This window comes from Rhinopithecus roxellana, chromosome 5 (assembly GCF_007565055.1).
Source record: "Rhinopithecus roxellana isolate Shanxi Qingling chromosome 5, ASM756505v1, whole genome shotgun sequence".
Taxonomy (NCBI): domain Eukaryota; kingdom Metazoa; phylum Chordata; class Mammalia; order Primates; family Cercopithecidae; genus Rhinopithecus; species Rhinopithecus roxellana.
This window is the reverse complement of record NC_044553.1, coordinates 119,475,191-119,496,617: the sequence shown is the minus strand read 5'-3', so window position 1 is coordinate 119,496,617 and position 21,427 is coordinate 119,475,191. Positions and strand designations below refer to the sequence as shown.

Genomic DNA, 21,427 nt, shown 5'->3' with positions numbered 1-21,427 from the left:
CATTAGCCAGACCCTGGGCCAGGACCTGGCGGCAGGCTGGTCCAGCGGGTCTGTGGGGCACTCTCGGTGGAAACAACGAGCCAGGTGATGGTCTCCCCAGGAGTGGGCAATGGGCGAGGCCTGTGCCATGAACTGGCTGACTCTTGGACAGTCCTTGAAATGTGGCTGCTCCAGAAGCCACTCAAGCTGGACCAAGGTCACAGTTAACCTCAGGCCCAACATTAAACATAAACGTACTGAGTGCTCAGTCACTAGAGATGATTTTATTGTTACACAGGGAAGGCAAAAAACAGCTTCTGCTGCCCAATACACTCTTCAGTTTCACATATATGGCTTCACAGTTTACAAAGTGCTGCCTGTGTTGCAGCAGCCCGGCCTTACAGGAGCTCAAGGGACCCCAGGGAGGGCTCCTTTCTCCATTTGCATAAATGAGGCAGAGTGGCCCCCCTGACTTGCCAAGGCCATGGTTGGGGTGGGGCTGGAATGGGATTCCTTGTCTGGCTTCCTGACTCCCAGGCTGCCTGAGTTATAGCACCAACTACATTGCCATCCACCTCTCCTCCTGCAACTTCCCCAACAAGGGGCAGTGCCAGGAGATGGATTGGATCCATGAAGGGAATTAGAAAACCCTAAGGCATTCTAATGGCAATCTGAACACTGACCATGGCAAAAGAGGCTTGGGACTAGGCCTCCAACTTCTTTATACCCATAGGGTCCTGGCTGACTCCTTCATCTTTTGGGCTCAGTAGTGTTTGTGGCTACAAGTCCTCCAGCCAGGTTCCCATGAGCTTCTTCCGTGTGTAAGTTCTGCTGATGGGGCGCCTCCTGGAGAATGCACGACTGAAAGGAGAGTCTTCTACAGTGGAGGGAAGTACATCCACATCCTCATCTAGAAGAAGGTAGAAAGGTTTAGCAGGCAGGAGTCACTGAGGACCGAATCAAAAAAATGGACTTAAATTGCAGAGGGTTACACACAAAAACAGACTTTAAGAAAATCAGCACTGCTTGGAGGTTCGCTCATCCTGCAGAAATGGTACCTACACTTTTTAGAAGGTGCTATGCACCGTGCTGGCAGCAAGAAGCAGCTCTGAAAATGCAAAGTACCTGTGGTTTGAATTCCCTCAGGTTAATATTCTGTACATTCTTTCTAGGTCTCAGATCTCTGGGGTTATGCTGTTCTGCATGATTTATATCATGGTCTTGAGGGAACTGAACCACCGAAGGTCCCCTCCGCCTGCACTCCCCCTTTGATTCTAGCAGCAGAAAGCAACATTGCTAACCAGGGCAGTTAACAGGCCAAATCCTGTTCTTTTGGGAATAGGATTTGGAAGGGGAAGGGGAATCCTAGAGTCTGAAGGCTGATTATAACTACAGTCAGTACTGTGTCCCACCGAACGTACAGAACATGGGGATAAACACAGGCCTATCACTCGTGCTGCTCAGAACACCTTCCTGTTCAGATTCTTAGACTACAGATGAGCAGTATGTTGTGGCAAGCCCACAACTATCACCATCTTCAAGAGGACCAAGGAATTTTAGTAGGATTTTGAGGGGACTTCGGTTCACATGCACACAAGTTATAATGTAGAGTTTCTTTGGAAAGGGCACACATGACACTGTAGGCACGAAGTCACCTATCCCACACTTTGCACTCTCCAGAGCTCCTCTAGAATCAAGCTGCCTGGCAACCCTGATGAATTCAGAGAGTCTCCCACAAGAAAGGGTCCTAGACTTTCAATAAATACTACCTCTGGAGTCTTTGCTCTGAGAAGGTGTTTTCCCCTGGAACAGCAGTGGAGACTGGGTCAGAGCTTGAAGGGCACTGGCAGAGAGGCAGCTCCGAACGGCACAGCTGGGAGGTGGGGTGGAGCCTAAAGAGAACCCACATGGTAAGAGCAGCATCCCCAGACCCCCAACCCTGGAAGCCCAGGCCTACCAAGAAGCAACTCCCAAGTGCCTCCTTGTCAAGCACTCTGACCAAAAGAAACCATGAGGCAAGAGGGTTTCAAAAACAAACTCACCAGAAACAAACACCTCATCGTCTCCCGTGGAGGGGAGCTGCCATGCACTCCAACTTGGAGACCTCTCTTTACTCTTATTAACTTCTGAATCTTCTCTCAGGTCACAGATCCTTTTGGCTCCACAGTCAGCTTCTTCCTTGGCCAACAGGACTCTCTTCCTGGAACTCAACCCAAACTGTTCCCAGGAGGAGGCTTCCTCAGCCTTAGGCATGCTGTTCCTGGGAGGCGACTGGTCTGGGAGCTGGCACACTCCCTCGAGCTCGAAATCCTCCAAGATGGGCATCTTGTGGATGCTGAGTTCGAGGCCGTGGTCCTTGCCCTCTGACTCCAGCAGTGACAGGCTCCCAGGAAGGTCTGCACTGACCTCACCCCTCCCAGAAGAGGAGCCGGCGCCACAGCCCACTGCCCTCTTCCTCCTGGGCCAGTCTTTAATTATGTCTGGAGTTGTCTTCCCACTGTGCTTAGGGGATGGTGTCCAAGGAACCCCATCTGTCTGAAATGGAGAGGGGGTACTAGAAGGGCCGTGGGTGGGGGTGCAGGCCTGACAGATGTAGGTTTGTCCCCCGCTCTTGCCAGGTGTGCTGTGGGAGAGGCGGGGGCAGGGGGGTGACACATAGGTGTCAGGTTTGCTTAAGGACCTGCTGGCCCTGGGCATGCTGAGGGCAGGGAGGAAGCTCTCCTCTCCCAGAGAGCTCTCCTCCTTGCTGGGGGGCTCAGCCTCTAATGAAGAGCTGGGGTCTATCTTTTTAATTCGAAGTTTGGGAAGACCAGAAGCTTGCATCTCCAGCTCAACCTCATAGGTCTGTGGGCTGGCAGAGTCTGTGGAATGCCAAGCTGATGCCGACAGGTTGTCTAGTTGTGCTGAAGCCTGGCACTGTCTCCCATCTGTGGTACAGTGCATGTCACAGGAAGGCATCAGAGGAGAGCCAGGCCCACAGAAAGGAGGAGATGGGGGAATCCCAGGGTGAGACAGAGAAGACTTCTCCTCAGCATCTGCTATCCTTAGCCCCTCACCCTCTTCCACTGATGAGACATTACTTTTCAAGTTACCAATGCCACGGTGTTCAGCTTCACTGAGGAGAGTGAGATGCTCTGTGTCACTTGTAATGAGCAAAGGAGAGGATGCATGCCAGTCACTCCTGAGACCAGGGCCTGGGTAGCTCTGTCTTTCAGGAGGAGACTGAGAGAGGCTCAGTCCCTTCTGGTCATCTCTAGAGTCTATGGGGGCAGCTGGACTGTCAGCTGTGCCAACCCCAGGAGTAGCGGAGGCATCAGGCTGACACTCCAGGATGCTCCTTCTGGGATCAGAGGTCTTTCCACACCGTTTCCCAACTTTAGAAGGAGGCGGAGGAGGGACAGTGTCCAATGTAGCTCTCTGTGAGAGTTTAGGGGGAGTTGAGGGAACAGGGCAGGAGAGAGATGCAGTTACACTGGGTAACATCTGGGGCTCTTTCCAATCCAGTTCTCCTGGTGAAGGAGACTCTATTTTAGATTTCCTGAATGGACTCTTCTTGGAAACATCACATAAAGGAGAGGTAAATAGTTTCTTTAGCGTAACAGGTGGGGAAGAAGTCACAGTTGAATTCCCTAGTCTTTTTGGGGTTTTGATAGCTTTATCCTTTAGTTTCTGGGCTGGTTCCTCTGCCTGAGCAGCTCTGAGGACATGGGGCTGTTGGTGTGTTTGATTCTCAGGTGTGGCCATGAAGGCTGCTGCTCTTGGAGGTGTTCTGAGAGGGTCTCTGATGGGAGTCAGACACTCTGTCCTAGGCTGGGCAGTCGATGAAGTTGGTGGGGCTGGATAGGAGGGGCTTTCTGGAATGGAATTCATTGAATGTGGCCAAGTACAATCTGGCAAAAACCCAGGCGGCTGAGTACCTTGCCTCTTAGGAGTTCTTGGTGTCTTCGTTTCAAGAGAGGTACCTTCTCCTGCCTGGGTGCATCGTTTTTGAGGAGTAATTTTTGAATCCAATGGTGAGTCATGGCTGGGTGAGGAGGAGTCTTTTAAGTACTCCTTAAAAGTTGCCTGCTTTGTAGGGGTCATTTTTGCAGGGGACATCTGCAGCCTTTCTGGAGTATACAGTGGAGTTTGTGGTGTATGAGAGAACCTTCTTGGTGTAGTTTTAGAAAAGCTCAGAGATTTCTGGTGACTCTTCTTGGGAGTCTGAAAAGAGAAATGCTTATTTCAGTCCTTGAATATTATAACTCATGATCTCTGAAGTGTTTTAGTAATCTCTAAGACCAAATGGGAGATTTATAGTCAGCCAAAGGAATGATCTACAGATGGAAATCTCAAACAGTGACCCGTTTCCCTCTCCAAAACATGACTCAAATTTTACTTGTCCACTTTTTCTAGGACCAAACACTATCCAAGTTTAGTTTGTCCTAAGAACAATTTTAATAATCTACATATTGCTAAACCATGCTTTTTGCCTCTAATGGAATCATTCTACCACTGCAGCTACTCTCTAGCTCTTCCTTCTTTTCAGATGAGGGAGCTATTTCTGATCTTTGCCTAAAGCAGCCTCTAGAAGCCACCTCATCTGCTGCTCACCCTCATTCAACATGTGCTTACTGATCACCTGCTATGTGCCAGGCACTGTGTGTTGGGGGCGTGGAATACACAGATATATAAGGTGCAGCAGCAAAGATAATGTCTCAGAAAAGACACTCCCCAGTAAAAAATTTCCCTGCCTTCTTGCAAAAATATGTAGTGAAAAGCTCCTACAACCTTTCTTCATCCTGTCAGGAGACTCCCAATCTAGTTGGCATTTCCTGTTCAGTGGGGCATACACAGGTGAAAATACAATGTGGCTGGCGCAGTGACAGGTACATGCAAGGGGCATCATAGAGCACAAAGAAGGGCTGCCTAACCTGGCCTGAATCAGATCTTCAAGCATGTGTGTCAGCAGGGGAAGGCAAACACAGGAAAAGTGGGTGGGGTGGTGGGGGCCTTTAGGCATAGAAAACAATACCAGCAAAGGCCTGGAAGTGAAAAGCAGCGGCTGTGTGGGCTGGCACCCAGCCTGATGTTGCTGGGAAGGTAAAGCGGGGAGGGGTGAGGCCAGAGGGAGCAGACCACGGAAGACCCTGTCTGCCTGGCGGAGGAGACTGATCTTGGTTGTGTAGATCTATGGTTTTCAAACCCTTCTCCAGAGCTCTATGTCTTTCCCAACCTCCAAGCAATTTACTGAGTTTCTAAACAAAGGTGATTATTTTTGAACCCAAGAGTTCCATTTAGGAAAACTTAAAACCTTGCTTTAGCGGACGGGGAGTCTATAGAGCTTTAAGCAAAGTGAACATTTTAAGCAAACTGAGAGGAAAGTTTCAGAAAGATCACTCTGACCTCTGGGTGGAGGATTTCCCTTTGAGAGGGAAAAGCCTGTTGAAGTGTTCCAGGTAGACCTGAACTAGGGTAGGAATTGCAGGCGGGGAGAAGAGGGGGTGGGTACAAGAGTCAGTTTGTAGGCTGGGCGTGGTGGCTCATGCCTGTAATCCCAGCACTTTGGGAGGCCGAGGCAGGTGGATCACTTGAGGTCAGAAGTTCAAGACCAGCCTGGCCAACATGGTGAAACCCCGTCTCTACTAAAAGTACAAAAATTAGCTGGGCATTGTGGTAGGTGCCTGTAATCCCAGCTACTTAGGAGGCTGAGGCAGGAAAATCGCTTGAACTGGGAGGCAGAGGTTGCAGTGAGCCGAGATCATGCCACTGCACTCCAGCCCGTGCAAAAGAGACTCTGTCTCAAAAAAAAAAAATAAAAAAGAGTCAGTTTGTAAATAAAATGGGCAGGACTCCACTGATTGGCTAAGCCTGTGGAGAGGGAAAAGGATGACTCCAGGTTTCTAATGTTGGTGACTGGATGGAGTGGGCAATCAAATGGAAAAGATGAGTGTCACACACTCCAGAAAGATATCTGTGTAGTATATAATATAAATAGTAGACGAAGCCAAGAGAACAGATGAGATCCTCTCTATCTCCTCCTCCACCGCCCCCACCGTGGCTTCAGTCAAACCTGCTGCTTGAAGTTCCCACATGTCTAATAATCAATCATGTGGCTCCACCCAATCACCTCCAATCTCTAGTATTATCTAGAGATCACCCGCTTTCTCTTCCCTAATGGATTCTGAATTCCTTGGCCATGTCTCTGTGTTCCAGGAGATTATATTTCAAATGTTACAGAAACATTATACCTGGTAAGCTGCAGGTACCTCCGAATCCAAAGTATTTCTTGAACGCTTTTTCATTCGAGCTGAACGCTTTTCTGAGGGGCTGATCATCTCAGACATTGCCCCAAAAAGAAGACTCTTGGGAGACCGAATACTTTGGACTGGAGAATTTTCTCTTTGGTCTGCAAGTCAAAAACAGCAACAACATTTAATTCTTTCTCAATTCCTGTTCTTCCAATACTATTAAAACAGCCAGCCAGACACGGTGGCTCATGCCTGTAATCCCAGCACTTTGGGAGGCCGAGGCAGGTGGATGGCCTGAGGTCTGGAGTTCAAGACCAGCCTGGCCAACATAGCGAAACCCATCTCTACTAAAAATACAAAAAATTAGCCGGGCGTGATGGCAGGGGCCTGTAATCCCAGCTACTCAGGAGGCTGAGGCAGGAGAATTGCTTGAACCCAGGAGGTGGAGGTTGCAGTGAGATGAGATTGCGCCATTGCACTCCAGCCTGGGCAACAAGAGCAAAACTCCGTCTCAAAAACAAACAAAGCCAGGTGCGATGGCTCACGTCTGTAATCCCAGCACTTTGGGAGGCTGAGGCAGGCAGATCACTAGGTCAGGAGATTGAGACCATGCTGGATAACACAGTGAAACCCTGTCTCTACTAAAAATACAAAAAAATTAGCTGGGAGTGGTGATGGGCACCTGTAGTCCCAGCTACTCAGGAGGCTGCGGCAGGAGAATGGCATGAACCTGGAAGGCAGAGCTTGAAGTGAGCCAAGATCGCACCACTGCACTCCAGCCTGGGCGACAGAGTGAGACTCCATCTTAACAAACAAACAAACAAACAAACAAAACATAAGAAAAACCCAGTCAGTTCATAAAAGAAAGAAGGCAACAATTTTTGAGAGCAACTCAGGGGAAAATCCCATCTAATTATGTCAGCAACTGCAATAACTGCTGCCTTTTTGAATTTTAGTAAGACTACATATTAACCCCAGTTCCTATGTTAGAAAAGGTAGACAACTGAAATAATTTAATTTGTAAATATAAAAATACATATCTTGTTGGCCGAGGCAGATGGATAACTTGACCCCAGCAGTTCAAGACCAGCCTGGGCAACATGGAGAAACCCAGTCTTTACTAAAAACAAAAAATTAGCTGGGCGTGGTGGTGCACAGCTGTAATCCCAGCTCCCTGGGAGGCTAAGGTGGGAGGATCACCTGAGCCTGGGAGGTTGAAGCTACAGTGAGCTGTGTTCGTGCCACTACACTCCAGCCTGGGTGACAGAGTGAGACCTTGTCTCAAAAAAAGATAAAATAAGAAACACAAATCTATTAGCAAGCTAACCATGGACAGAAGAATGAAGAACATAAACAGAGATATCACCTTTCACTTAAGATATTGATGTGTAGGATCTGTCCATAAGGGAAATTATGGGTAGTTTCCTCTTGAATGAATGAGCTACCTATAACGATAGCATGGATGACCAGCTGTAGGAGTCCAAGGGATGACTGATTACAAAGGTCATGGACTGTTCATCTAGTCATCACCCTGAACCTCAATTAGACATACCTATTCTACTTCTCCAATGTCAAGAAAGAAAATGTCAAATTTCATGCTTCTTTTCCCAAAAACACTTCCCACCAAGTCAGCACGGACTTGTGAAGGCAGAGGGGCCCGTATGTTACCTGACTTATCTTGCTGGAAAGAGTGGACTCTTTGCACACTTCGAGACTTGGGCTGAGACACAGAATAGAAGGAGGCAGAATGTGTCCTGCTAAATGACAATTGCTTGATTCGAGGACTTCGTCTCAAACTTATTTCTGTAAAATCAGAACCACAGTAAGTAACCAAAGATAACTACAAGCTTGACATTTTCTCATGTTGTCCAAAAACGGGCAAAATTTACATAGTACCACATATAAGATGGAAATTCAACAAGCTATTAGCTTTAAGAGACTTGTGAAGTGTCTCTTAAAAAACTAAGAGGGGTTTGATACACGGTCCCAACAAGGTATTAAAAAAACACTGACCCACTAGACTATCACCTTCAGAAGTCTTATTTACTTCCACCTTTAAGAATGGTGTAGCCACCCTGACCAACATGGTGAAACCCTGTCTCTACTAAAAACACAAAAATTAGCCAGGTATGCTGGTGGGCACCTGTAACCCCAGCTACTTGGGAGGCTGTGGCAGGAGAATCACTTGAACCTGTGAGATGGAGGTTGCAGTGAGCAGAGATCATGCCACTGCACTCCAGCCTGGGCGACAGAGCAAGAGTCCGTCTCATCAAAAAAAAAAAAGAAAAGAAAAGAATGGTGTAGGGCGAAAACAAGTATTTATGTTAGGTTTCAAATGTATATGTTACATGCATTTGTATAGAAATATAGCAGTAAGAGTATATGCTAAAATGTTAGAGTATTTCTGAGTTGTGGAATTACCAAGTGATTTAAAATTTTTGGCTTCTCTATATTTCCTGATTTTTCTACAATAAATGTGAATTACTTGAGCAACTCAGAAGTTAGTTTTTTTAAAACCCCTCCTTCATCAGGTATATTTTTATTATTTTATTTTATTTTATTTTTATTTTTATTTTTTTTTTTTGAGACGGAGTCTTGCTCTGTCGCCCGGGCTGGAGTGCAGTGGCCGGATCTCAGCTCACTGCAAGCTCCGCCTCCCGGGTTTATGCCATTCTCCTGCCTCAGCCTCCCGAGTAGCTGGGACTACAGGCGCCCGCCATCTCACCCGGCTAGTTTTTTTTTTGTATTTTTTTAGTAGAGACGGGGTTTCACCGTGTTAGCCAGGATGGTCTCGATCTCCTGACCTTGTGATCCGCCCGTCTCGGCCTCCCAAAGTGCTGGGATTACAGGCTTGAGCCACCGCGCCCGGCTATTTTATTTTTTAGAGACATAGTCTTGCTCTGTTGCTAGGCTGGAGTGCAGAGGCACGATCATAGCTCACTGCAGCCTTGAACTCCTGGGCTCAAGAGATCCTCTCACTTCAGTCTCCCAAGTAGCTGGGACCACAGGAGTATGCCAACATGCCCAGCTGATTTTTAAAAAAATTTTTATAGAGATAGCATCTCGCTGTGTTGCCTAAGATGGTCTCAAACTCCTGGCCAGTGATCCTCCCCACTTGGCTTCCCAAAGTGCTGGGATTACAGGCACGAACCACCACACCTGCTGCTTACCCTCATTCAACATGTGCTTACTGATCACCTGCTATGTGCCAGGCACTGTGTGTTGGGGGCATGGAATACACAGATATATAAGGTGCAGCAGCAAAGATAATGTCTCAGAAAAGACACTCCCCAGTAAAAAATTTCCCTGCCTTCTTGCAAAAATATGTAGTGAAAAGCTCCAAAAAAGCTATATATACTTTTAAAATAAGTCACCGGGTGCAGTGGCTCAAGCACGAAATTCCAGTACTTTGGGAGGCCGAGGCGGGCGGATCACGAGGTCAGGAGATCGAGACCATGGTGAAACCCCGTCTCTACTAAAAATACAAAAAATTAGCCAGGCGCAGTGGCGGGGGCCTGTAGTCCCAGCTACTCTGGAGGTTGAGGCAGGAGAATGGCGTGAACCTGGGAGGCAAAGCTTGCAGCAAGCTGAGATCGCGCCACTGCACTCCAGCCTGGGCGACAGAGCAAGACTCCGTCTCAAAAAAATAACAATAATAATAAAAAAATAAATAAAATAAAATAAGTCATAGTACTTTGTATAACACAGTTTAGCCCTCATCCTGAATTTCATATCTATTGTGTAAAAAAAAATTTCTTTTCCAGGAATTCTCTCAGTACCTTGTATGTAAAAGAACATTCACTTATAAATACGTACTGAGCTGCATTGTGGACTCAGAGACGTCACAATTTCTGTAAAATATCTTAGAATATGCCAAGTAACAATACATGCAGAAAGGTTTTCATAGAAGCTGGGTAGATTGCATTAAAAACAAAAACAGATAACACTTACCATCTCCTTTTTCAGGGGACTCTTCAACAACACCAATATCAGGACCAGGATCAGAGGACCTCGAGGAACCACATGCACAAGGATTATTCCCTATCACTTGTAATTAACACTTATTAAGGAGAGAGGCAGCTTCTCACATAACAAGATTACAAAGATCACAGGGTCTGATAACACCAGCGCTGGTACAGGGCTCTGATACGTGATTATTGCCAAGCGGGAGGCTGGCCACAGTGTCTCACGCCTGTAATCCCAGCACCTTGGGAGGCTGAGATGGGCAGATCACTTGAGGTCAGGAGTTTAAGACCAGCCTGGCCAACATGGTGAAACCCCATCTCTACATACAAAAATTAGCTGGGCGTGGTGGCGTGCACCTGTAGTTCCAGCTACTTGGGAGGCTGAGGCAGAAGAATCGCTTGAACCTGAGAGGCAGAGGTTGCAGTGAGCCGGGATCGCGCCACTGCACTCCAGCCTGGCGACAGAGCAAGACTCAGTCTCAAAAAAAAAAAAAAAGAAAATCAGCTGGGTTCGGTGGCTCACACTTGTAGTTGCAGCTACTCTGGAGGCTGAGGTAGGTGAATCGCTTGAACCCGGGAGGCAGAGGTTGCAGTGAGCTGGGATTGTGCCACTGCACTCCAGCCTGAGTGACAGAGCGAGACTGACTCAAAAAAAGAGTGAGATGGTTAGAATGTGGCTGTTTTGCTTTTTTTTTTTGGCAAGCAATTTTACAACCTCAGAATTATAAACCCCATTAATGTATTAAAAACTTATACTAAACTATTAGACTATCACAGTAATGAGCAGCAACATTCAAGTTTCTGTTTAAGAGACTTAATTTCTGCAATGTGTCAAGGACTTTATAAAAAATTTAATTAAAAATATATATGTCTCTGACCCACCAATTTCACTTTTTGCAATTTAACCTGTAAACTTCACAAGTGTGTAAAATCCATATACAAATAATGTCAAGATGGGTTCCTGACAAAATGAAGTAGGTGTGCTTCTATTATCCTTGAAATCAAGCTAAAAACCCGTGACATTATCTATACAATGAGCGGAAGACAATTCTGAAAGGCAGAGAGAAGAAGGCAGCCTGGCTGGGGACTTTGGGACTGAGGAGGGCAGTGAACTCCCTGGGTTTTCTGTTTGCTGCCTACACCCCTAGACTGGGTGCCAGAGAAGGTGACAACTCAGGTATACCAGGAGCAGACTACAGATGCCCCAAGGAAGGAGAGCTCTCAAGCCAAAGAACTAGGAAAGGGTCAGCCAAGCAAGAGAGAAAACTTTGAGACAGTAATTGCCCTACTCCAACCAATCGCTGCAGAAAAAACTGCAGCACCACCCACACCTCTGTCAGCAAAGGCTGAGTTGGGATCCCAGACTTCCACCTTCCCCATGTTCACAGATGAATGGATTTAAAAACAGTGGAGTATCTATTCCATGGAATACTTCTCAGCAATAAAACAGGATGAACTACCGCATGCAGCAACATGGATAAATCTCAAAACAATTGAGGCCAGACAAGTGTACATTTTATATGGTTCTACTGCTCCCATGGAGAGCTTATAGACTGTTCTTTGGTTTTAAGCAACATAGTTAAGATTTAAATCATGAAGGTCAAGAGAAGCCAAGTAGTGGCCCACAAGGTCGCTTTGAGGTGGTGTGGGTGTATGAAGAAGCCTGGATGAGGTATCACTCACCTGCCCTTGATTTGTCTATGCAACAGCCTTTTGGAGATCTGCTTATGCACTGGAGTCTCGGCCACACTCTTAGTCAGCAGTTTGTGATAACCTCAAATGTAAAAACAGCTTAAATCATAAATTTCATTTAACCTCATCAAGAAGCAGCAGTAAGGCCAAGGGAGCAGTTTGAACTTCTGTATGGCTTATTACCTAGCTGGAGAGGATCTTAATGGTCTTTGGGCTAAGTTCTGTGGTTACAGGACTCAACATGATAGAAGTTTGTCAGCACTATTAGAGATTAAAAAATGATATAAGGGCCGGGCACGGTGGCTCACGCCTGTAATCCCAGCACTTTGGGAGGCCGAGGCGGGTGGATCATGAGGTCAGGAGATCGAGATCATCCTGGCTAACACGGTGAAACCCCATCTCTACTAAAAATACAAAAATATTAGCTGGACGTGGTGGCGGGCACCTGTAGTCCCAGCTGCTGGGGAGGCTGAGGCAGGAGAATGGCGTGAACCCAGGAGGCGGGACTTGTAGTGAGCCAAGATCACGCCACTGCACTCCAGCCTGGGTGATACAGCTAGACTCCATCTCAAAAAAAAAAAAAGACATAAGACAATCTAAATATAGGCTGGGCACAATGGCTCATGCCTGTAACCTCAGCACTTTGGGAGGCTAACGAGGGCGGATCACTTAAGGTCAGGAGTTCAAGACCAGCCTGGCCAATATGGTGAAAGCTTGTCTCTACCAAACATACAAAAATTAACTGGGCAAGGTGGCACATGCTTGTAAGCCCAGCTACTTGGGAGGTTGAGGCAGGAGAATCACTTGAATCCAGGAGGCAGTGGTTGTAGTGTGCCAAGATCATGCCACTGCACTCTAGCCTGGGTGACAGAGGGAGACTCCATCTCACACACACACAAAAAAAGACAATATAAATATAAAATTTTATCTCATAAGCAATCCTGAAAAAATGAAAACTGCTCACTTGTTAAGACTAACACCTAATTGGTGGTTCTAGTATTTATGATTAAATGAAATATGTGAAAATGCTGATACGCCACATAAATGTTAATTATTAAGATAAACCTAGGTGGCACAAAATTTCTCAGTAGAGTAGGCAGCCAAGCTACTTATGAAAGGACTGATTTAAAGTGAGCTTAAAATGACTTGTAAAGAAGAGTGATGCCAGTAAGAATGGTGAGGTAGGCCGGGCGCGGTGGCTCAAGCCTGTAATCCCAGCACTTTGGGAGGCCGAGGCGGGCGGATCACGAGGTCAGGAGATCGAGACCATCCTGGCTAATACGGTGAAACCCTGTCTCTACTTAAAAATACAAAAAACTAGCCGGGCGACGAGGCGGGCGCCTGTAGTCCCAGCTACTCGGGAGGCTGAGGCAGGAGAATGGCGTAAACCCGGGAGGCGGAGCTTGCAGTGAGCTGAGATCCGGCCACTGCACTCCAGCCTGGGTGGCAGAGCAAGACTCCGTCTCAAAAAAAAAAAAAAAAAAAAAAAGAATGGTGAGGTAAGGACCTCTGAACACTCTCCTCCATAAAGGAACAGAGATCACTGGGAAAAATGGTCAAAAATCAACTTTTCCAGAACTCTGAACATTAACTAAAGGTTTGCAACAATCTAGGGTGTATTTGTTCAAGAAAAATGGTTGAATCTCAGGAAGCTTTAACTTGCCTTAGTCCCCACACCTTCCCCCTAGCCCTAGGGTAGCTTTAAAAATCAACTGCCCATAATCACAGTGAAAACCAACAGCCCAGCAGCCTCTGGACAGGGCAGAATGGGGCTGGAGCTCCTCCAAAACTCCATTCTCAGATAACTGTCATCCATTAACCTGTCAGGCAGTTCCCTGGAGAATCCTACTCAAATCGAGGCTTGTCTTAATTTGACCTGAATCAGAACAGGTCAACCACCTTTTTCCCTGACAGCATTTACTGAAAACAATCAGCAGCAATTGTTAAATGTCACAGCTGCCTGGGGTGGTGGTAACATTTGGTGCAATAACAAGCTGGCCTAAAGTTTTACTGGGAAAATTGGGGAATGAGACATCACAGGGGACTTGGAAAACCTCTGACGACATTCTTAGGCATCCAAAAGTCCACACACATGTGTAGCACTGTGCATGTGCCAAGGATAGACTTGAGAAGCCTGTAAGCTGCCACCTATGGCTAACCTTGAGGCTCTGGCAAAACAGAAAGTGAAGTGGAATTCTAAACTGCCTGGCTGAGTGTTGAAGGCATGACCCAACACACAAAGAGCCCCTCAGCAGGGGCTGTGAAACTTATGGGTTCCAGGCATTTAAAGAAATCTCTGTCCAATCATTAGCTGACCACTAAGACAACTGAGCAGAGGCTTTAGCGGCTACACATGACAAAGAATACAAAACTTAAACAAATAGTTCAGAAAAGTCACTAAGCAAAAACAACAACAAATCCTGGCAGGGGTGGGGTGGGTCTGATTGTTAGAGCTGCCTCATTATATTGTTTAAAATATCCATGCTGGGTGCAGTGGCTCATGCCTGTAATCCCAGAACTTCAGGAGGCTGAGGCAGGCGGATTGCTTGAGTTCAGGAGTTCAAGACAAGCCTGACCAACATGGTAAAACCACATCTTTACAAAAACATACAAAAATTAGCCAAGAGTGGTGGTGCATGCCTGTAGTCCAGCTAGCTACTTGGAAGGCCGAGGAGGGTGGAAGGATTGCTTAAGCCAAGAAGCTAGGGAGGTTGAGGCTACAGTGAGCCGAGATCATACCACTGCACTCCAGCCTGAGTGACAGAGCAAGACTCCATCTCAAAAAATAAATAAATAAATAAAATAAAATAAAACAAATCCAGTTGTCAACAAAATTATGAGTCATGCAAAGAAACAAAACACAAAAGTATGGCCCATTCACAGGGGAAAAAAAAAAATCAGCCAATAGAATCTGTCCCTGAGAAAAGTCCAGACACTGAACTTATTAGAACAAGACTTTAAATCAGCTATTTTAAATATGTTCAAAGAACTAAAGAAAATCATATCTAAAGATCTAAAACATGAGTCCAATGACTTGCCAAACAGAGAATATCAACAGATATTCTTAAAACAGGAAATCGTTAAAAAAAAAAAAAAAAGCAAACAGAAATTCTAGAGTTAAAACAAAAATGAAAAGTACATTTGAGGTGGCAGAAGCAAGAGTCAACAATTCTGAAGACAGATTAATTGAGATGATCTAGTCTAAGGAAGATAAAGACAAAAGAATGAAGAAAATGAACAGAGCTTCAGACACTTGTGACACCATCAAGCACAACAACACACACACATAGTCCAGAAGGAAAGGATAGAAAGCAAGAGGTAGAAAGAATATTTGAATAAATATTCGCTAAAAATGACCCAAATCTGATGAAAGACACTACACATCTAAGAAACGCAATACAAGTAGAATAAAGTGAAAGAGACCCAAACCCAGACAAATCATAATCAAACTATCAAAAGTGAAAAAGAGATGATCTTGAAAGGAGTCAGAGAGCAGCTATTCATCATGTATAGATCCTTGATGAGATTAGCAGCTGCTTTCTTGTCAGAGAAAAGGCAGTGTGATGACATACTCAAAGTACTGAGAGAAAAAAGACTGTCAACCAGGAATTCTATACCCAATAAAAGTATTCTCAAAAATGAAGAAGAAATCAGCATATTCTCAGATTGAAACAAAATAAAACAGAATTTGTCATTAGCAGACCTACCCTATAAATAATACTAAAAGGAGTCCTATGGGCTGAAAGGAAAGGGCACTAGGGTAACTCAAATCCACATAAAGAGTTAAACAGCATTGGTAAAGGTAACTATACAAGAAAAACATTATAAAAGTGTTTTTTATTTGTAACTGTTCCCACCTGTTATTTAAAAGACAGAGTAATGCTTATAAATCAGTGTTGATGGGCATACAATGTATAGATGTAATTTGCATGACAATATAGAACTAAGAAGGGATAGTCAGAACTATACAATAGCAAAGTTTTTATAAACTATCAAAGTTAAATTGGTATCAATGAGAACTAGGCTGTTATAAGTTAATATCATAATTGTAATCTCCAGGGGAAGTGAGGTTGATGGAGAAGAAAGCTCTAGGGGTCAGTCCCTCAACCAAAATAACTAGTAAACTAGAAAAAAAGATCAGAATTCACTATTTTGGAACCTGTGAACTTGATTGAATACTTGTTAATAACCTGGGAAGTGCTTGATGATGGGAGAGGCTGCTGATCTTTAGGAAGGGAATGATGTGCATGTGCATGAACTAGCTACCATTTCCCTTTTCTCAGCTCTGCTGTAGCTATTGGGATAGCAGCCCACATTCCAGGAGCAGCTGGTTGGTGCTAGGGCAGACAGTGAGGACCTGGTCCTCCAAAAATTGGGAGTTACATGCTTTGGTCAGTCAGGCAGATTCCTGTAGGAGCAGTGCAGACACTGCCTTGGTTTCAGCTGTCTTAGGCTACACTGGGTTTCTCCTAATTATCAGAAGATTAAGGGACAGACACACCTTCCCCCCACTCCTTTCTTGAATCAGACATTTAAGGAAATCCTTCTTAGGTCATTGGCTGACCGCAGAGATAAAAGACAGAAACTTCAGTGACCACACATAACAAAGTATACATACTTTACACAAATAGTTCGGAAAAGGCACAAATGAATAGCTGAAGTCCTTAATAAGCAAAGAACAGGAATCCCTGAGGGGTGACAGAATCTGACCTCCACGCAGTTACCATTATACTATCCCTAATAACTAGTCCTCAACAAAAAATTACAAAGTATACAAAGAAGCAGGAAAGTATGGCCTATTTACCAGAAAAGAGAATTTGGCAGAAACCGTCACCAAGGAAGCCAAGACATTGGAATTACTAATCAAGGATGTTAAATCAACTTCTCTAAATACACACAATGAGCTCACTTAAACCATATATTAAGAAACTAATGGAAATCAGGAAAATAACGTATGAACAAAATGAGAATATCAATAAAGCAACAGAAATGATAAAAAAGAATCCAGTTAGAAATTCTGGAGCTGAAATGAAAAAATTAACTAGATGGGTCAACCACAGATTTGAGCTGGCAGAAGAATCAGTGAACTTGAAGATAAGGTAATTGAAATTATCCAGGCTGAGCAGAAAGAAAAAACAATTAAAAAAACCCAAAAAACAAAAAACAAAGTCTGAGGGACCTGTAGGACACCATCAAGTGTACCAACACATACATCATGGGAGTCCAACGAGGAAATGAGACCAAAAGCAGCAGAAAATTTTTTGAAGAAATAATGGTTAAAAGCTTCCAAAATCTGATGAAAGACATGAACATATATACATCCAAGAAGTTCCATGAACTCCAAGCAGAATAAACTCAAAGAGATTCACACTGAGACACATTGTAGTCGAAGTGTTGAAACCCAAGGACAAAGAGAAAATCTGGAAAGCAGCAATAGAGAAGCAGCTTAATAAGATTAATAGTTGATTTTTCATAAGAAATTTGGGAGACCAGAAGGCAGTGGATGTCACATTTGAAGTCCTGAAGGGGGGAAAAAAACTGTCAACCAAAAATTCTACGTCCTTCAGGAATAAAGTAGAAAGTAAGACATTTCCAAATAGCTAAAAGCTGAGGGAGTTCATAATCAGTAGACTTACCCTATAAGAAAAACTAAAATGAAAGGTACTAGACAATAACTCAAAGCCACGAGAAGAAATAAAAAGCAATGGTAAAAGGTAACTACATAGATAAATATAAAAGCCAGCATTATGGTAATTTTGTTTTTTTTAAATCCTATATAATTTAAGTCTGTATTAACAGGTACACAATGTATAAAGATGCAGTCTACAACAATATAAAGAAAGAGAGACAAAAATATATAGTAGCAGAGTGTATATTATTGAAAAGAGGTTGGCTTTATTCATAAAGCCAGGTTCATTTAAGCTTAAGATGCTAATTGTGATCTCCAAGGTAACCACTGAGAAAACAACTTAAAAATATACAGAAAAAGAAAGAAGGGAATTAAACTAGTACACTACAAAAAATCAGCTAAATACAAAAACCAGGAATTGAGGAATTGAGAAACAAAAAGGCAGAAAACATAGAAAATGATAGTTGTTCCTTATTAGTAATTACATTCATAGAAGTGGATTAAGTACTGCAATTGAAAAGCAGAGATAGGCGGAACGGATTTAAAAAAACATGCTCCAACTCTATGAGGTCTATAAGATATTTAGTTTAGATACAAAGACACTAAGGTTGAAAGTAAAAGGACAATGAAAGATATCCTATGCAAAAGAGCTGGTGAGTGGGGAGCTGTATTATTGTCAGACAAAACAGACTGTAAGCTAAGAAAGGTTACAAAAGACAAAGTACATTACCTACTGGTAAGAAGTTTAATTGATCAAGAAGACATAATAATTATTAACATATATACCTAAGAACAGAGTCTCAAAATACATGAAGCAGAAATTGACAGAACTGAAGGGAGAAATAAACAATTCAACAGTAATAGCTGGAGACTTTAATATGCCACTTTGAATAATGAATAAACAATAAAACAGAAGCTCAACAAGGAAACAGAAGACTTGAATACCATAAATGAACTAGACCAAACACACATCTACAGAATCTTTCATATTCTTCTCAAGCACACATTAAACATTCTCCAGGGTAGAACAAATGTTAAGCCATAAAATAAGTCTCAAGTTTCAAAAGACTGAAATCATACAAAGTATGTTTTACAACAACAGAATGAAACTAGAATAGAGAAGAGAATTTAGGAAATACATGTATGTGGAAATTAATGCACTCCGAAATAACCAATGGATTAAAGAAGAAATCACAAGGGAAATTCGAAAATATCTTGAGATGATGAAAACAAAAACAAATCATATCAAAATTTATAGGATATGCCTAAAGCAGTGCTTTATTAAAAAAGATCTCAAATCAATAGCTTAAACTTTACTTTAAAAAAGTAGAAAAAGAGCAAACAAAAACCAAAGCTAATAGAGGGAAAAAAAATGAAACTGAGATTAGAAAACCAACAGAGGCTAGATGTGGTAGCTCACACCTGTCTCAGCACTTTGGGAGGCTGAGGTGGGCAGATCACTTGAGGTCAGGAGTTGGAGACCAGCCTGCTCAACATGGTGAAACCCCGTCTCTACTAAAAATACAAAAATTAGCCGGGCGTGGTGGCACATGCCTATAATCCCAGCTACTGGGGAGGCTGAGGCAGGAGAAGCGCTTGAACCTGGGAGGCAGAGGTTGCAGTAAGGCGAGATCACGCCACTGCACTCCAGCCCAGGAGACAGAGTGAGAGAGATTCTGTCTCAAAAAAAAGACAAAGAAAACCAATAGAGAAGAATCAGTAAACCAAAGTAAATTCTTTGAAAAGATTAACAAAATTGACTGGGTGTGGTGGCTCATGCCTATAATCCCAGCAACCGTGGGAGGCCGAGGGCAGATCATTTGAGCTTAGGAGTTTGAGACTAGCCTGGGCAACATGATGAGACTCCATCTCTACAAAAAAATACAAAAAATTAGCTGGATGTGGTGGTGTACACCTGTAGTCCCAGCTACTTAGGAGGCTGAGGTGGGAGAATCACTTGAGCCTGGGAGGTGGAGGCTGCAGTGAGCCGAGATTGCACCACTGCACTCCAACCTGGGTGATAGAGGAAGACCCTGTCTCAAAAACAAAAAAAAAATAGATTAACGAAATTGACAAACCTTTAGCTAGACTGAAAGAAAAAAGAGGGAAGAAGACTCAAATAACTAAATCAGGAAAGAAAGACAGTACATTACTACCAATCTTACAGAATAACCCTTTCCTTTTTCCTAGCTATTCTGAAATGTGGTACCTTTGTTCTTCTTGAAGTTGTCAAGTTTATCCTCTAGACCTTCCACAGCTGACACAGAATGGCTTCTAGGCAATCCCCGCTTTAGTGATCTCTTTGAAGGGGAAAGCAATTCCTGGTTGAAAAGATTTCTTCGTACTTTGGTCACTTCTGAAAGCATTAAAAAAAAAAAAAAGAAAAAGCCAAAAATTATCATCAATAAATGCCACATCTGAGAAAAGAAAGATAACCAAAACAGAGAAGCTCCTTAAGGAAACTACTCTACAGATTGCTATTGTCACATATGCTAATAAGGTTTCTTTAAATAGTATATTCCCATAATGCATTAAAAATATCTACTTTTGCAAATTAAAAAAAATTTTATACGTTATTTTGCATGAGGTAGGGGGTACAATGTCATTCTTTTGCATGTGGATATCCAGTTGTCTCAGCATCATTTGTGCAAAAGACTATTCATTCTCCATCAAATTGTCTTGGTACCCTGAATATCAGTTGACCATAATAAATGCTAGTGCTAATTTCTTTTTTAAAGGCTAGATAGAATGCAGCAGTGAAACCTTCTACTCCTGGGCATTTCTTTGTGAGTAGTTTTTTGATAACTAATTCAAACTTTTTACATGTTATAGATCTATTCTGATTTTCTATTTCTTCTTGAGTCTGTTTTTAGTAGTTTGTATCTTTCTAGGAGTTTGTCCATTTCATCTAGGTTATCCAATGTGTTGGTATACAGTGGTTTGTAGTATTCCATTACGAATTCAATTTAAATCTAACTTCAGGAACATGAGGAAGGCCCACACCACTTAGTAAGTTAGAAACTTTACTCATTGTAAAATGGAGATAATTCTTTTTTTTTTTTTTTTTTTTTGAGATGGAGTCTCGTTCTGTTGCCCAGGCTGGAGTGCAGTGGCTGGATCTCGGCTCACTGCAAGCTCCGCCTCCCGGGTTTATGCCATTCTCCTGCCTCAGCCTCCCGAGTAGCTGGGACTACAGGCGCCCGCCACCTTGCCCGGCTAGATTTTTGTAGTTTTTAGTAGAGACGGGGTTTCACCGTGTTAGCCAGGATGGTCTCGATCTCCAGACCTCGTGATCCGCCCGTCTCGGCCTCCCAAAGTGCTGGGATTACAGGCTTGAGCCACCGCGCCCGGCCAAATGGAGATAATTCTTAAGAGGATGGCTAACAGAGGTCATGGTCCTTTTAATATAGCCCATGTTATGATTATTTTTCTCATTTTGGACCTTTTTGCTGCTGTGTATTCAGCTCAGTATTGAGTAGAGAACTGTTCTTTTCAGTTCTACAGATTTCTTTCTTCTTCTTCTGACTACTTTACTAAGCTGCGGGGACATTTTAAATTCTATTCTTGACTCCAAAGCATGAAAGTTCTGATCATCTAGACTCAAAGTTAGAAAAAATAGCTGAAAATCAAGAAGTACTTGGCAAATCTAGCCAGACGATACCTTAATCTTAAGATAGCCTGGTGGAAGTGGTTCAAAAATTCACCAAGGGTGAATTCTTCAAAGATTAATCATTTAAACCCAAACCAAATAATCTAGGATCCACAAATTGGGAGCAACCCCTGTGTTTACCCATCAATGACATAAAGGTTCATATTAAGGTTATTAAGGACATCAATAACACACACCAAAGTTTTAAAAATTGTTTCCCTATCTCCATTATAAGAGTTCCTGTTACCTAACTTAGGCTGTTGGTGAAATTGATTTATGACCT

At 43.5% G+C, this 21,427-nt stretch overlaps 1 protein-coding gene across 1 annotated transcript in view; it reads right to left on the bottom strand.

The window, feature by feature from the left end:
* Positions 1-217: 217 nt before the first annotated feature.
* TICRR (TOPBP1 interacting checkpoint and replication regulator) overlaps positions 218-21,427 on the bottom strand; it is a 54,466-nt gene continuing 33,256 nt past the window's right edge. Inside the window, exons 15-22 of the mRNA XM_010378631.2 lie at positions 19,705-19,851; positions 11,858-11,948; positions 10,161-10,219; positions 7,878-8,012; positions 6,210-6,367; positions 2,022-4,182; positions 1,749-1,871; positions 218-889 (exon numbers count right to left, since the gene is read on the bottom strand). Coding sequence (XP_010376933.1) covers positions 759-889; positions 1,749-1,871; positions 2,022-4,182; positions 6,210-6,367; positions 7,878-8,012; positions 10,161-10,219; positions 11,858-11,948; positions 19,705-19,851 — 3,005 coding nt within the window. The 3' untranslated portion in view covers positions 218-758. The remainder of the gene's footprint in view (positions 890-1,748; positions 1,872-2,021; positions 4,183-6,209; positions 6,368-7,877; positions 8,013-10,160; positions 10,220-11,857; positions 11,949-19,704; positions 19,852-21,427) is intronic.